This window comes from Schistocerca americana, chromosome 1 (genome assembly GCF_021461395.2).
Source record: "Schistocerca americana isolate TAMUIC-IGC-003095 chromosome 1, iqSchAmer2.1, whole genome shotgun sequence".
In the NCBI taxonomy this organism is placed as follows: domain Eukaryota; kingdom Metazoa; phylum Arthropoda; class Insecta; order Orthoptera; family Acrididae; genus Schistocerca; species Schistocerca americana.
Window position 1 is genome coordinate 345,428,058 of NC_060119.1, and position 18,032 is coordinate 345,446,089.

The 18,032-nt window shown below is 43.4% G+C and overlaps 1 protein-coding gene across 2 annotated transcripts in view; it reads left to right on the plus strand.

Annotated features, from left to right (window-relative positions):
• The first annotated feature begins 16,869 nt into the window (after window positions 1–16,869).
• The window catches only part of LOC124599161 (cholinesterase), a 183,105-nt gene continuing 181,942 nt past the window's right edge, over window positions 16,870–18,032 (plus strand). Inside the window, exon 1 of one of the 2 annotated variants that reach the window (XM_047136054.1) lies at window positions 16,870–17,477. In XM_047136054.1, the coding sequence (XP_046992010.1) occupies window positions 17,214–17,477 (264 nt within the window). In that variant the 5' untranslated portion in view covers window positions 16,870–17,213. The remainder of the gene's footprint in view (window positions 17,478–18,032) is intronic. The other variant, XM_047136053.1, reaches the window with a different exon arrangement.

An 18,032-nucleotide genomic window follows, 5' to 3' on the forward strand; every position in this document is an offset into this window, starting at 1 on the left:
AATCCGCTGCCATCATTGCTTGGTGTGCAGTCCTCTTGAGATACATCAGCATCTTTCTAATTGTAGTCCATATTGCTGTCACGATTATACATATAAATCTATCTCCTTCACTGTTCATAAGGTTACATGTAGACCACAATGGTGGGTCGGAATTTGATATTCGTTGGAATTTACCGACTACCCGTGGTATACTACTGGGTCCTCACACACGTTGGTAAACATTGGCTATGAACGTTGCTCCATATCGCTTGCCAGTTTGTGTCCTCATGTTTCTTTTCTATAACGTTTCCAGCCTTGTGCTCCGTTACTTTATACACTCCTGGAAATGGAAAAAAGAACGCATTGACACCGGTGTGTCAGACCCACCATACTTGCTCTGGACACTGCGAGAGGGCTGTACAAGCAATGATCACACGCACTGCACAGCGGACACACCAGGAACCGCGGTGTTGGCCGTCGAATGGCGCTAGCTGCGCAGCATTTGTGCACCGCCGCCGTCAGTGTCAGCCAGTTTGCCGTGGCATACGGAGCTCCATCGCAGTCTTTAACACTGGTAGCATGCCGCGACAGCGTGGACGTGAACCGTATGTGCAGTTGACGGACTTTGAGCGAGGGCGTATAGTGGGCATGCGGGAGGCCGGGTGGACGTACCGCCGAATTGCTCAACACGTAGGGCGTGAGGTCTCCACAGTACATCGATGTTGTCGCCAGTGGTCGGCGGAAGGTGCACGTGCCCGTCGACCTGTGACCGGACCGCAGCGACGCACGGATGCACGCCAAGACCGTAGGATCCTACGCAGTGCCGTAGGGGACTGCACCGCCACTTCCCAGCAAATTAGGGACACTGTTGCTCCTGGAGTATCGGCGAGGACCATTCGCACCCGTCTCCATGAAGCTGGGCTACGGTCCCGCACACCGTTAGGCCGTCTTCCGCTCACGCCCCAACATCGTGCAGCCCGCCTCCAGTGGTGTCGCGACAGGCGTGAATGGAGGGACGAATGGAGACATGTCGTCTTCAGCGATGAGAGTCGCTTCTGCCTTGGTGCCAATGATGGTCGTATGCGTGTTTGGCGCCGTGCAGGTGAGCGCCACAATCAGGACTGCATACGACCGAGGCACACAGGGCCAACACCCGGCATCATGGTGTGGGGAGCGATCTCCTACACTGGCCGTACACCACTGGTGATCGTCGAGGGGACACTGAATAGTGCACGGTACATCCAAACCGTCATCGAACCCATCGTTCTACCATTCCTAGACCGGCAAGGGAACTTGCTGTTCCAACAGGACAATGCACGTCCGCATGTATCCCGTGCCACCCAACGTGCTCTAGAAGGTGTAAGTCAACTACCCTGGCCAGCAAGATCTCCGGATCTGTGCCCCATTGAGCATGTTTGGGACTGGATGAAGCGTCGTCTCACGCGGTCTGCACGTCCAGCACGAACGCTGGTCCAACTGAGGCGCCAGGTGGAAATGGCATGGCAAGCCGTTCCACAGGACTACATCCAGCATCTCTACGATCGTCTCCATGGGAGAATAGCAGCCTGCATTGCTGCGAAAGGTGGATATACACTGTACTAGTGCCGACATTGTGCATGCTCTGTTGCCTGTGTCTATAGCCTGTGGTTCTGTCAGTGTGATCATGTGATGTATCTGACCCCAGGAATGTGTCAATAAAGTTTCCCCTTCCTGGGACAATGAATTCACGGTGTTCTTATTTCAATTTCCAGGAGTGTATTTCATTTACGTTTGTCAATTTCTCATCAGGTGCTGTAACTTGCGTATAACAGTATCAACGAAACCGTTCGGTATACGATTGACGATGATAGGTGGAGTCAGGCAACCTGGCATTACTTCAGTTAAAAAATGTGCGATTTGGCTAGTAGGCGTATTTCTCTACTGTTTACGCGTCTTGCTGAGGCTCAGGCGATTCTGGACCGTGTAGGCTGCAGATTCCTCGACGTGCGCCTTAGAGTGGTTGGGTTTCGGTTGCTGCTCAGTAGGTCAGGAGTCCACTACACGCGGGAGGCTGGCATACGGGTAGCAGGGGCTGTGTGGCGCGGACTGAGAGGTTTTTTAGGTTCGAGGACTTCTGTCTCAAAGGGAGCAGGTCGAACACAGGAAGAACGCAGATCCAGTAACCATTAGTATAAAAACTGTAAATTGTCGTAGCTGTGTTAGGAAAATACCTGAGCTCCAAGCGCTAACAGAAAGCACTGATGCTCAAATCGTTATACACACTGAAAGCGAGCTAAAGCCGGAGATTAGTTCCCGTGGTGTGTTTTTTCTGTTATTTTGTAGCGAAATTGAAATACTTATTTCCTGTGAGTATGGGCAGAGATCAGTCTTGGCAACCGTAATAAAATAATAATTGGATTCTTTTACCGACCTCGCAACTCACATGATACAATTGAGTCGCTTAGATGCAAAACTGTCCATGTCCACTTTTTAAAAAAACTGAGATGACAACTCTGGATTGTAGAGCATGACATTTTACACATGCTTGAAATACTATTTATGCTCAAAGTTCTCCATGTCCTATGGAAAACAGCTCACGAAAAGTGTGGTTAGATTCAAAACTATCCATGTCCATCAGTAAGTTGGGTGCAAAACTTGCCTTGTCCCTTTTGAGAAATCGCATTGAAAGCTGGGGTCATGTGACTGCAGTGCAAGATGCCTACCACAAGCATGTAAACATTGTACTTGCGTGGTCTCTTACAGCTGTTTAATCTGAAAGTTATACACATTTTTCATCTAAGTAAATTATAAATTGCCGGCCGGAGTGGCCGAGCGGTTCTAGGCCCTACAGTCTGGAGCTGCGCGACCACTACGGTCGCAGGTTCGAATCCTGCCTCGGGCATGGATGTGTGTGATGCCCTTAGGTTAGTTAGGTTTAAGTAGTTCCAAGTACTAGGGGACTGATGACCTCAGTAGTTAAGTCCCATAGTGCTCAGAGCCATTTGAACCATTTGAATTGGTTCCCGGGTTCGATTCCCGGCGGGGTCAGGGATTTTCTCTGCCTCGTGATGGCTGGGTGTTGTGTGCTGTCCTTAGGTTAGTTAGGTTTGAGTAGTTCTAAGTTCTAGGGGACTTGTGACCACAGCATTTGAGTCCCATAGTGCTCAGAGCCAACCATTTGAATTTTGAAATTATAAATTACGGAACATAAGCAGGGCATGACAGAAAGACAATCTGACCGTTTTAGAAAGCAGGTACGCCGCGAAGACCAGTGGAAACGAAATATGGCAAAATTGAAGAGGTATGTATTATTTTTGTCTTTACATCATGCAGTAAATGGTGGAAATCTGAACATTAGAATAACAGTTCAGGGTGTTAAGAAAAAATGTATACCCTATTAATCGTATTTGTGTGAAAGTAATAAATAGGTGTGTTGACTATTATTATTGACATGACCTAACATTGATCTATGAATAACTTTTTGTTTATATGTGTGATTTCAGATGTTCGTCAAAAGGACTTCCTGAGTATCCAAAATGTGGTCATCGAGTCCGATGGGACTGTGCTAGCCTGACAATGACGGACATTAAGTCTTTTCATACCAGCTACTACGCAAAGTGTGATAAAATTTACCAAGATAATTTCCTTCTGAAATACATGAGTATCAAGACACCTTCGAGATCTCGTTGTAGGGGAGAAAGACAAATCAACAGAGGAAAGACAATCTCTTATTTCGTACGAAAGAAAGTACCTGGTGGGTCAGTGAAAGTGAAGGTATGTCGTGAAACATTTTTGAACATTCTTGGTGTTTCAAAAGCAAGAGTGCAAAACATCGCACGCCATCACCTCAAGACTGGAGATATTGCTAAGGAGAGAAGAGGAGATGATCGCCAGACGACGAAGAATGAGCCCAAACGACAGGAAGTAATTGCTCATATAAAAAGGTATGTTCCAACTGAGTCACATTACTGCAGGGAGAAAAGCTGTCGCGTGTATTTACCTGCGACTCTCAACAATAGAAAGATGTGGCGACATTACAATTCCGTGGCTACTCCTGAAAAGCGAGTCTCGCAGAATTTTTTTAGGAACATATTTAATACAAAATTTAACATTTGATTTGGGTCTCCAAAAACAGATGTTTGTTCCATGTGCTGCAGACTTTTGGAGCAGGTCAAAACTGAAAAGTGTGACGTTAAGAAAGCTCAACTTATGGGTCGAAAGAGACTTCATAACCTTAAAGCAAACAGTTTCTGTTCACTGCTGAAGGAAAAGCAAGACAACCTTCTAACAATGTCCTTTGACTGCCAAAAGAATTTACCCTTGCCAAAAATACCTGATCAGAGTGTCTATTACAGTAGGCAATTATACCTATACAATTTTGCCATTGTAGTAGGTTTTTCTAAATCAGAGCTTCCCAAAGTGTGGTCCGCGGACCCCTTAGGGGTCCGCCGGCTCTTTCTAGGAGGACCGCGGCCACACTTCACCAAATCGTATAAAATAATGAGTAAAATTATTGAATAAAAATGTAAAAATCAAATTCATCACTATTTCTTTCGTGTGAAAAAGAATGTGTACTTTTACTTCAGGTCGTATTCCCAAGCAGCCTTTGCGGTTTCTAAGTGAGAACGCATACACAGCTTAGTGCCGGAGAATGCGGCTTCTCTGATCGACTGTTTCGCAACAATACGGGGGTCGTTTGTGCGCCGGCTCACGGCAGTAGACGCTCTGAAACCTTTTACGCATGCGCGGAGCGGGCTTTGTCGACCAATCACAGCTCTCGCTGGCACGTATGCGGCCCCAGGCATCATTAAATGTTAAACTTGCTATTTCATACGTCGATTTTTGACCTTCAAGTTGTTTTCATTCATCTCTAAACCAAAGACTATTGATACTTCGGGGGGGGGGGGGGTGTCATTGGGAACAGACTAGGGGTCCGCCATAGATTTTCGACTGAAGAAGGGGTCCACCAGCTGAAAAGGTTGGGAAGCCCTGCTCTAAATCAAACTTAACCACTAATAATGTCTTCATGTACACTTGGCTTGAACATGGAAGTAAGAAGGGGTCAAATGAAATATGTTCAGCTCTTGACCACCGATTGTGCCATACAGACATGAGCAACGTACAAACTTCGAGATTAGTTGCCGGTGGATGCCCTGGGCAAAATAAGAACACAATAGTTGTCTCAATGCTGTGTCACTGGATGTACAAACATGCGCCAGGCGTAAACAAAATAGAAGTTATTTATCCTGTAACTGGACATTCATTCATGCCTCCTGATAGTTTTTGGGCTCATCGAAAGGCATCTGCGGAAACGAGAAGTGATAGTTCAGCCATCGGAGTACCATACCATATTGGAACAGTATGGGACCCTTCACATTCGAGGAAGAGACTGGAAGGTAGTTGACTGGAAAGGAGCCATTCAAAACATCACTAAACCCGCAGCATCATTCCCCATTCAGAAAACGAAAGTAAAACGAGTGATCATCATCCGTGATTCTCAGAATGCCATAAAAGTCCAAGGGGAGCCTAATTATAATTCTGAAATCAACCTACCAGTGTCCGTATGCAAACGTGGGAAACACTTAGAACACATAAACTCGAGCTGCATTACGAACACGGTTGTTCCTATTAATGAAAAGAAACTGGAGGATATTTCAAAATTCCTCGAGAAACACTATGGTGAGTCCTGGAGGGAACGTGAGTCCCTGTCGTGGTACATGACATTACTAGGTTCCAGCGGGTCAGGGGCATCAGTTGAATCAGAATGCCTAGCAGGAGAAGATGAAGACATTGTTCCAGATATGATGTATTAAGTGGATTGCAGTTTGTCAGTTGTTACACCATGTACCTTCAGAAATATTAAAAGAAATTAAAACTGAACACACAGTTTTATGTTCACCCATATCCTCTCCTCATGTGCAACTAATCAGGTTCAAAACTGTCCATGTCCATTTCAGTCACATGCAAAAGTGGCCATCTGCAAAGTCAGATGCAAAACTGTCCAAGTCCATTTTTATTTTGCTTATTTCTAACATGCATTGAGTTCCTGATTTTTTTTTCAATAGCCCAAATGGTTTTGTACTAATCCATACTTACGTATACAACATTCAGTGTAGGGCAGTGTGTATTTACCCAGTGAAAACAGTTTTTCCACTTTTTCTCAAAACCGGTTATGGAGGACATGGACAGTTTTGCATCTAGGCGACTCAATTGCTGAAAGCTACAAATAAAACTTGAGTTTAATTTCAAACACGTACCCGACTCATGCAATTATAGTTTGTGGTGACTTTAATTTATCCTCGATATGTTGGCGAAAATACATGTTTAAATCTGGAGGTACGCATGAAACATCATCCGAAATTGTGAAAAACGAATTCTCTGAAAATTACTTCCAGCAATTAGTTCATAGGGCCACGCAAATAGTAAACGGTTGTGAAAACACACTTTACCTCTTAGCAACAAATAATCCTGAGCTAATAACGAACATCAAAATGGTACAGGGATTAGTGAACACAGGGTTGCCGAAGCGACATTGAATATTGTTACCACCAAATCCTCCAAAAATTAACGAAAAATATACCTATTCAAAAAAGCAGATAAAAGTTCACTTCGAAATTCTATCGGCGACAGTGTAGCCAATGCAGAGTTACTAAGCAAAGTCTTCCGAAATTCCTTCGCCAAAGAAGACTAAGCAAATATTTCAGAATTAAAATCAAAAATAGCTGCCAGCAAGAGTAACTTAGTATTGTGTTCGAACGTTAGGAATTATATCAAAGAGAACGGTCTATTGACCACAGTCAACGCGGATTTACAAGACATCGTTCTTGAGAAACAGAACTAGTTCTTTACTCACGCTAAGTGTTCAGTACTATTGACATGGGATTACAAATGTATTTCCGCATTTCTAGACTTCCAGATTGACTTTGACGCTGTAGTACACAAGCGGTTTGTAGTGAAATTTCGTGCTTATGGAATATAGTCTCAGTTATATGACAGGATTTATGATTTCCTATCGGATAGGTCACATTTCGTAGTAATTGACGGAAAGTCATCGAGTAAAACAGAATTGATTTGTTGCGTTCCCCAAGGTAGTGTTATAGATACTCCACTGTTCCTTGCCTATATAAACGATTTAGGTAACAATCTGAGCAGTCGTCCTAGATTGTTTGCAGATGACGCTGTAGTTTATCGACTAGTAAAGTCGTCAGAACATCAACACAAATTGCAAACGATTTAGAAAAGATATCTGTATGGTACCAAAATTGGCAATTGACCGTAAGTAACGAAATGTGTGTGGCAATTCACATGAGTGCTAAAAGGAATCCGTTAAACTTCTGTTACACGTAAATACAGTCAAATCTAGAGGCCGTGATTTCAACTAAATTACTAGGAATTACAATTACGAACAAAAATTGGAAAGAACACACAGAAAATGTTGTGGGGAAGCAAAACTGTTTTTCATTGGCAGAACACTCAGAACATGTAACAGATCTACCAAAGAGATTGCCTACACTACTCTTGTCCGTCCTCTTTTGGAGTACTTCTGCGAAATGTGGGATTCTTACCAGATAGGATTGACGGAGTACACCTTGAAAGTTCGAAGAAGAGCAGCACTTTTTGCACTATCGCGCAACAGGGCAGGAAGTTTCACTGACAGTCCGCAGCTCGTGGTCGTGCGGTAGCGTTCTCGCTTCCCGCGCCCGGGTTCCCGGGTTCGATTCCCGGCGCGCTCAGGGATTTTCTCTGCCTCGTGATGACTGGGTGTTGTGTGCTGTCCTTAGGTTAGTTAGGTTTAAGTAGTTCTAGGGGACTGACGACCATAGATGTTAAGTCCCATAGTGCTCAGAGCCATCTGAACCATTTTGAACCAGTTTCACTGACATGATACAGGATTTGGGGTGAACATCATTAAAATAAAGGCGTTTTTCGTTGTGGCGGAATCTTTTCACGAAGTTTCTATTAGCAACTTTCTCCTGCGAATGCGAAAATATTTGGTTGACGCCGATCTATATCGGGAGAAACGATCATCATAATAAAATAAGGGAAATCAGAGCTCGCTCGGAAAAATATAGGTGTTAGTTTTTTCTGCACGCTGTTCGAGATTGGAATAACAGAGAATTATTGTGGAGGTAGTTCGAGGAACACTTTTCCAGGAAATTGAATGTGATTTGCAGAATATCCATGTAGATGTAGATGTGGATGTAGATGTACGAGGTTTGTCCGGAAAATACGTATAAAAGTTGAATAATGTCTTTATGTTACAAGTTGCAGTCACCGCCAGGTGGGACTACTGCTGTAATCAATCCCATCAACGCTCAGTTCGAGTCAGAGCACTCTGCGTGAAGGTAGGAGTGTGCGACAGCTTGTTGACAGTTACCCTTCTTCACCTGCCGTCGGCATGGAGCTCTCTCTGATTGAGGAACAGCGGTCAACGTCGTTTCTTGCAAAGCTAGGCAAGAATGGCCGTGAGATTTTTGAGTGTTTGAAACAGGTTTACGGAGACAAGTCTCTGAAGGAACCAACCGTGAACAAGTGGTTAAAAAGTTCCGGGATGGCCGAGAAGAAGTGAACGATGACCCTCGCTCAGGATGCCCGTCGACATCGAGTTCCGATGCAAATGTTGAACGAATTCGGGCATGTGTTCTTAAAGACCGTAGATTGACAATCAGAATGATTGCTGACGAGCTGTCAATCCCCAAAACAATCGTTCACGAAATCCTGACACAAAAACTTGAAATGAAGAAATTGTGTGCGAAAAGCGTACGGAAGCTCTTGACGCCAGAACAGAAAGCAAAGAGGGTTGAGTGCTGTGAGGATTGGTTGGAAGCAGAGGAACGAGGGGGCTTTCTCAACCGAGTCTTCCCTGGAGACGAGTCCTGGTTTTACGAATTCGATGTGGAGCTCAAATCTCAAAGCAAAATAAAGGTTCAATGTGAAAACAATGTTGACTGTTTTCTTTGATTCTAGGGCCGTTGTTCACAAGGAATTTGTCCCTCCCGGCCAGAGAGTGAACGGAAATTTTTACGTTGAAGTTCTGACACGTCTCAGAGCTCGTGTGGCCCGAGTTCGACCAGAGTTGGAAAAATGGGGCAGGTGAATCCTTCATCACGACAATGCGCCCGCTCACACGTCGCTCGTTGTGCGCGAGTTTTGAGCCCGAAGCTCAATCACCGTGACAGACCACCCGCCTTATTCACCCGATATAGCCCCGTGTGACTTCTTCATGTTCCCGAAATGCAAAATGGTGCTTCGGGAGCGGCAGTTGGGAGATGTGGAAGCCATCAAGGCGGAATCGACACGGCAACTGAACATCACAACTGAAGACTTTCAGCAATATTATCAACAGTGGAAACGGCGTTATCAGAAGTGTATCGCGTCTCAGGGCGAGTACTTTGAAGGAGATCATATTGTAATACCTGAATAATTGTAAAATAAAGTTATTATTCAACTTTTATACGCATTTTCCGGACAAACCTCGTATAAGCCCATTGCTTTTTTGTGAGGTTGAGACCACCCTTTTTAGGTGCTGGCGTCAGCGTGTTATATTGGACATAGCTTATAAAATGATCTAGCACCGACATAATTCTTTGGTGATGTCTCGAGGTTGTGGGAGGAGCTGGGCCACATGGTGAATGCGTGCGTTGACGAACATTGTTGATCTTAGGATATCCTGCTGGCTTTTACCGACAATGGGTCATTAATTGACATTTAATGATAGGAATTTGTGCCAATGGTGTCGTGTTTCTGATACATCTTCACTGCTCCATTCTCTTGAAACGGCACACTGCAAATTATAATACAAAAAAGCAAAACGCGGCGAAACCAATAAGGCGAATGTCGCATCGAGTGACACGTCGGTGTGACGTCACTTCCCACAATGGCTGCTACTAGGCGGACGGATAGGAGGAGCCGCGCAGGCTTTAACGTTTGCTAAGCCGGTGTCCACACCCAGCGTGCCGGGTCAGCCAGCGGGTCGGCGCACCAGTCGGACTCAAACACAAAGGCGGGCACTGCGCGTATTCAGGAATTTCCAGGAAATATAAGTGTCCCGTCGCGAAACTCGCTCGCATGTGGCCAGCTATTTGGGTCGCTAGAGCCTAAAGAAATCGTGTGTAATATGGAATTAGTAAAGGGACTCGTACTATTTCTTAGGGTACCTGTTGGCTTTGCTAAAATCACAGTGTGAGAAAGTGCACAGTAAACTCATTTCAGTACGGGAAACAGTGGGCTAAGACCACTGTTGTTTTTGTCTGCCTGCATTAACCAAGTGTGGTCTAAGGCGCTGCAGTCATGGACTGTGCGGCTGGTCCCGGCGGAGGTTCGAGTCCTCCCTCGGACATGGGTGTGTGTGTGTTTGTCCTTAGGACAATTTAGGTAAAGTAGTGTGTAAGCTTAGGGACTGATGACCTTAGCAGTTAAGTCCCATAAGATTTCACACACATCTGAACATTAACCAAATGAAGGCTTCAATACAGTAAGCAGATTCAAATGGATACAGGGTGCACTAGTTATCCATGTACGTCGTTTCTTGCGTGAAAGCTGCATCTAACCAGGCTGTGCATCAAAAACTACAACAATGAACGACATCTTTACAACAAATTTCATTTTACGGATACTCGTGTTGTTTTGCTCATCAAGGCGGAGGTGGATTTAGAGTAGTTTCCCAGTCCACTCGCTTCATTGCAGCATAACTGTTACACTCAACATTAGAAAAGGTACGCCTTATATACTAATATCTAGGTTGGCACCTGCGATTCTTTCCTTCTGTCATCCCTTCAAATACATTTCTCAGTAACATCTCGTGCCGTGATACCTCTCTAACTGTTTTCACCCATCGTTTCATTAAATTCTTTATTATGCTTGTTTTTTTCTCATTGACTCTATACAGAATATGGAACGTTCTTTCTCTTCTGTGGTCCCAGAGCTTCTGTAGTGACTGGTGAAGTTGCCTCGCGGCTGTGGCCAGAGTCCGAGAAGTCACAGCGTCGTTCGGTGCGCAGGTCAAATCATGCCACGTATTGCTCTGCAAAAGACTTCCTCCCAAACATTTGTTGGCGGACCTGGTTGATTTCTAGGCCTGCTGTAGCTACGCCAGAAAGTCAAACAAGGGTCGCCGGCCTCGCCTTAAAACCCGCGAGACTACTTTAAAACGGGCACTCCGCTATACTACCAATCACTGCCCTGATGCCATCTGACTATCTTCAGAATAGGAACTGACAACTGAACAACGCATCAGTCACCACCACCGTCGCACAGCCGGTTCCTGCCATCTCTTCTGCAAACAATAAAAATGTCGTGTGACTAGGGCCTCCCGTCGGGTGGACCGTCCGCCGGATGCAAGTCTTTCAATTTGACGCCACTTCTGCGACTTGCGCGTCGATGGAGATAAAATGATGAAGATTAGGGCAACACAACACCCAGCCCCAGAGCGGAGAAAATCTTCGATTGACATTCTGTCGCGCTGACCACTATTTTTTTCATTTTTCTCGATATAGTTAGTTGCGTTTGGTCTGGGCGGACGTCGCAAGACATCCGTTCAAGTTGATCGTTGATTCCTTGACTCAGTTTTTTAATTACTGAGAGCACGCAGCCCTCTGAACGAACACGCTGAGATACCGTGCCGGTGACCACTCAGCTACCAGTGGCGGACTTCTGCAAACAATACAGAAACACGGTCTAAAGTCAAAGAGGGTAAGGCAACTGCACATTTCAAAATTCTGTTGGAACAACACTCAATTTATTCTTCTTCTAATAACCCTCACCGAGACCGCTTCATTAGTTACACAACGCCCTCACGTAGACAGTTGCTCCACAGTCTATTGGGTGGTCTCTTAGTTAACAGCCCGTGTACGCTCGCTTACATTAACACCCACCTCGAAAACCAGCTATAGATTAAGACGTCTCCCACCCCAACCCAAGACGACGACGCAATTAAACGCGCATCTCGGACTCGTAGGGTATTATAGTTGGTGTTGGATTTCTAGCTTCCACCGCGAAGCACAACGTATATGACCCTGAGTCCAACTGTGACAACGAAGATCAGCCTTTCTTAACAGATGTGTGGCGACGACCTGCTGTATGTGTGTCGCATACTTTTGTTCTGTACAGAGCTCTGAACTTTATAAGTTCATAATGTCAAGCACTTCACTTTTTTACGATGTATACAATCATTTAAGACTATGTTGACAACAGGGAAATGGGATTTCCCACTGAAAAACTTTTTCAAAACCACCAGAAACTACAAGATTTTTTGTGCGTTTAAAAGAACGTTAGATTACTATTTTTTAAACATTGAGTATGTTGAGTAACCAAAAAATGAGAAAATTCAATTTATCGCTTGTGATTAAAGATAGCACAATATCATGAAATGTGTCACGGCAAGCTTGCCTAAGAGAAAATGAAGAGCTCGGGATCTTCAGCAATAAATAAATCAATGTCTTCCTCGATAGAAAGTTCAACACCATAGGTAGAGGTTAGCTGCTTTATACGCTGTAACAATTCCAGTCTGCTTCAGCACTTTGTTGGCAGTTCTTAATTGTAGCAACATTGCTCCTTCCTTCTCACTCCTGCTAGAATAGACAAAAGCAAATTCATCATTTCGGATATCATCCTATTTCTCACTTTAGTTTTAATAACATTCAACTGGCTAAAAAGTCTTTCCACTTCCGCATTCGACCACGGTAACAGTAGTCGTCACAATGTACACGTTGCCAATTCCTGAAATGGGTTGATGTCACTTTCATCTCTATTTTTAAACACTTCACACCAGAAACTAACAGTGTCTTTGGTTTCCTATCATCTGACAAGAGTTAAATTTTGCTATTGAAAACCTATTTTTGTTGTTGTGCCAGGGCCAATACTACACGATTCAAATAGAGGAACCAGTGGCTTTCCAACGAGCTAAGAGCTTTGGATAATGAAAGAAGAGAGAGTCTCCTCAAAAGTTCAGAGATGTCTGGACGTCTTTACAACAACTGAATTATTAATTGGCAGACAAACTGGACGCATCTCTGACGTAGGATGTATTCTTGTTCTGATTGTGATTGAGATTGTCACATTTCACTAATCTTTTTTTTTACTATCTTCGATATGGTTAGGAGTCTAAGTACTTCTCAAAGTCTAAATTTAGTTTTCTTTGCACAGAATATGTGGGGACAACTTTTTCCTTTAATGAATCTGTTAGCACAGCGACATCATTTAACAGCTTGCACGGATCCTCTGAGTTGCATTCAAAATGTTATTAACAACCTGCAAACCTGGAAAATTCGGCTTTAAAAATATTAAATACGCCAAACTGCATTCATCAGAAAACATTGCATAAAGCATTTCAGCAGCGTAACGCTTGTCTCCGATTCGCGGCGTTTCGAAGTGCGTCCTAAGCTTTAACCGCTGGTCTGTAATACTTGTTACCGCAGACCCTATGAAAACCATCGCGTATCATAGGCGCGTGGGATTTTTAGGGATACTGTTCCTTAATTTATTTTTACTGTCTGATAAATATCACAATACAACTGACAGTGAGTTGAAGAAAGCAAAATCCAACTACATGTTTCCCACACTAAGAAGTCAAAATTTCTTGCCAGTGTTTCGCTCGTGGCAGAAGTAGCAAGTTGAATTGAACGGCCGGCCGAGGTGGCCGAGCGATTCTATGCGCTACAGTCTGGAACCGCGCTGCTGCTACGGTCGCAGGTTCGAATCCTGTCTCGGGCATGGATGTGTGTGATGTCCTTAGGTTAGTTAGGTTTAAGCAGTTCTAAGTTCTAGGGGCTGATGACCTCGGAAGTTAAGTTCCACAGTGCTCCGAGTCATTTGAACCATTTTGAATTGAACGACAAACACATTGTATAAGGAACAAAGGCGGAATGTCTATTTTCAAATTGGGTATATCACTGTCTGTCGGTTTACTCTTGCACAAATCACATAAGTGATCACATGACGTGATCGCACAATGGTTGGAAACCTCCGCTTGTGTCATTTCTAAAGATTCCTTCAGAGTTTTGAAAGGTATTTTTGATAGTCTTACGTTAGAAAATGGTACTGCAGCCGTCTTGTGTTTTTGTGTCACTGTGGCTTAATATGTCGGCATAACGCGCTAGCAAAGTACTAAGACGAAATTTATAATATGTTTTTGTGACATCGCCTTGAATTATTTCTAGCCACTCTGCAAATATACTGTTGCATAGCTGTTCAGTACGAAATTTACTTTCCGCTTGTTTAGTTAGCACTAAAACAATATACAATGACGTAAAACCCCACATTAACACCAGCACTACAGGTATGCTCTGTGCATGCAGTTGCAGATTTATTGATACTAAAGCGCATAATACAGGCGCCTTACAATACGGGAACAAAGAATATCGTCATCATGGATCTTTAAGTGATATAAATTTAACGGCTACCAGACGTCAGCATATTAAATAGTGCTGTTTGCTGTATACTGAATGGATCAAGTGATTTTTAAAAATACTTTTACCACAAAAACATACAAATAGTTTTGAAATCCATCGTAACTCACGTGACGTTCCCCGGCAAGACATTCACAAAATCATTGTAATAGATGTGAAAAAAAAGAAATATTTATCTGTTATTATTATTTCAATTCTGTATGAACGGTTGTCGATTATGTAGTCTCTGTAAAAAAAAATAAAAAAAAAAAGAAATAATCTATTTTCATTTTTATATATGTGCAATAATTATGTACCTATATTTTGCAAATAACGCCTGTGGTCGGCGAGTGTAGAAATCAAAGCAGACAATGATGATTAAAAAGATAACAAAGATGCATATTAAATTGCCTATAAATAGTGAAGGTTAAAACATTACTCTCTGTGTCTTCTCGTAGCCGTTAAAGTTGTAAGAGCCTGTAACGCTCGATTGAATGGTTGGTTAGCTTTCTTTTGTTCCTTGTTCGAGAAAGATGCCATTGGAGGCTGATGAGTGAAAAAAGTGTGTACTTTAAATTTATATTGATTTTTGAATATAGGAATTGTTAAAAATACTTGTAATAATTTATTGCTAGCTTGCCAAGTATTTCATTCCACATTTTTAGCCGTTTTCAGCATATTTAGAATTTTTCATGACACAGAGCTCTGCAGAGATCGCGGGAGCCGCTGCCGCGGCAAATTCGAATTAAATTGAATGAAAGAAGTTTTCCCGCAATTAAGCGGGTAGGTTACGGTACATTAAAATTATTTCTTTCAGCTTCCTGGAGACCTCAGAGGTGAATGGTGGATTTTTTATGTCATTTTCAGCTGGACATGGGCAACTGCTACTACAATATCAGTGACGTAATTAATTTAAGTAAATCAGAGCAATAAAATTTTATTTGTGCGATATGAAAGACTGCTGTGATGAAACCTGTTCTGGCTAACGATACAAAAACCAAATTTCATTTTTAGTTTCATGCTCTCGTGTTAGTCGTGGCAATCAATAGTGTTCATATATTAAAAAATCCACTGCAGCTTTTACGTTTAGCGAACATAGCATACTGTAACTTCTATACATGTAATAAGAGTAATTTGTACATGTAATAAGAGTAATTTTCAGTGCATTTCAGAGATTAAAGTAGCGAAGGACATGTTCAATTTCATAATTAGTTACAGTAATGATACCGTGTCCCATTTCTAACAAGTCAGATCAGGGTTATATAAAAATAGTTTGCAAATTAAATATCATACGTGCACAGCAGGAAATCTTTTAGTGTTGTGTGAATCCCCACGTTATGGATCAAGGTGCACAAAATTAAAATACAGTATTTTCAACTGCAGAAGCTAATAATGAGAATCGAATTTTATCTGTTGTGCTCGCAATACAGTTAATTAAAATATTGTGCCACGCAAACTGCATATAAAGCCAAAAGCGCGATGGGGATTACGCGACACTCACACTAGCCGCTAGATGCAAAATTGGCGCACGAGACAGGTATTCAAAACCACCAGATTTAGTGGTAAAACCATTAAATTGGCGACACTGATTTAAGATCATTTTTGTGGCACTCTATGAAGTAAGCGCATACAACGGAAGGCAACAGACAGTTCTGCTTTCAGTAATTCGAGCGATAGTAAAAACGTAGGACAGTTGATGCCTTCCTCTTTCCACTTAGTGAAAGCAAGAACAACAACACCCTCATCATTATTTATATTTTATGACAGAAACGTGTCGTTCAAAGTGCTCAAATTAGTGAAATAAAATTTTATTATAGTTGGTCTGTAGAATAATACCTTAAAACAAGTGGTTGCAAAATAATACGTTAAAATAAACTGATACATAGTTCGAAGTAGGGGCTGTACATTTTCACTGGTGCTACGGGATCCGCGCGGCCTTAAACCTGCCCTGTGTCGAATCACTCATTGCTGATCATATGGTATTGGGCCTTCATAATATGATTTAACTGGAGTCGATAACTTGTTGTGAAGGAAATTTCGAAGTATATTGTTGAACGAAAAAGCCAATTCCGATCAACCATTGCCAGAACGAAACGCCCTGACACATTGTGAAAACGAAACTAACTGTTGTACTAGTCCTACAAAGTGTGTACGATACTTCAAGTTGGACGTTCTATAGAAATCCAGTCACAATATTTTGTGATTAGTGACATTCACAACGCAGAACCGTAAACGTTGAAAAATTGTCCGCTCCGTAGTCCGAGACCGAGCTTCACTTCCATCCCGTAAGCCGCAGCTGCTTCCAATCTCTTCCTCTGCTGCCATCTAGGGAGGACCGCTGCAGGTCGTTGCGCGCGCTACCTCGCCTGGAACGCGTGAGCTGCGATAGCTGCTGACACCTGCCCGGAAACTTGCCAACTGTGAGGACACCGACGCAAAGACAAAAGGACCGCTTTCCTCTGGTACACCAGAGGGGGGGAATCTCGAAAAACGGCAGGTAGCGCTACCAGGTGAACGTTAGCGAAAACGTTCCAAGGACAAGCCTGACGTCCAGTATAATTCAAACCAGTGCTAGGGATTGCTGTTCTTTAAATAGACGGGCGTGGAACAGCCGTCAATAGCTACCTTGCGATGAGGTTGGTGCAAGTGCTTTCGTACCTACGTGCCACGCATATGTTTACGTATACTTTCTTGTAAATGACAGTAGTAGACTGATGACACGTTGAGGAGTGAGTCGACATCTGTCTATCGCGCGTGGGTTGTCACCGCTGCTGACAGCGTCTGTGTACGGTAGTCACATGCATACAGACGAACGCGCGTGTTTTGTGTGAGGGCGTTGCCCTGGATACGAAGACAACGGTGGCGTCGAAAATGGCGGCGACCGCACTGAAGACGCCGTTGTTGTTGACATTGTTGTCAGCGTTGTCAGTGCAGTTCGCTTTGTGTCAACAAGTGCCAGGTGGTGGCTACTACAATAGGGACGGAGTGTTCGTACCACCGACCCCCGGGGACCCCAACTACAGGACTTACGTGCTCAATGGTCGTCGTTATGGCCTCAGCCAGCCGCCTCCTGAGTCCGCGTACGGCTACGACAGGAACAGGCCAGGCTTCGACGACAGATACCGGTACCAGCAGGTAAGCAGCAAGCACACCTTTCTTCTACTTCTTCTTTTCCTGAAGAAGGCAGAACCACTATCTCTTCTGAGAGAAGTCGACGCAGGAAAGACAAGGGTAACAGTAAACAAACGTATGTTGTCTACTAATTTTTTGTTGATCTTGAACTGCTTGAAATGTAAGCATATCACCCTCCTCAATACAAAAAAATAAATAAAAAAAAAACCACAAGGTTACAGCCGCAGTTCTTCAGTCTCCTTCTTCGGCGTTCTCTTAATCTCGTCTTAAATGGCATGTCCTCTATTTTGCCGATGTATATTGCTTAACCGTAGATTTCCCTTGCTCTCCCTATTCACATGTCGCTGTGTTATTGACTTTTATGATCCCCTTTTATTTTATAAAACGCCCACTTTGCTGCACTCGTCTGGCTATAATCATTTTCCACAGACCTTCCCTCATCTCATCTTTAAAGAATCTCCTCGTTTCTTAAACAGTCAGTACTTTTGATCTTCATCACGCGTCGTTACACATCTGAAACAAATTTGTGGGCCGATGTCCATTATCCAATAATGTTGA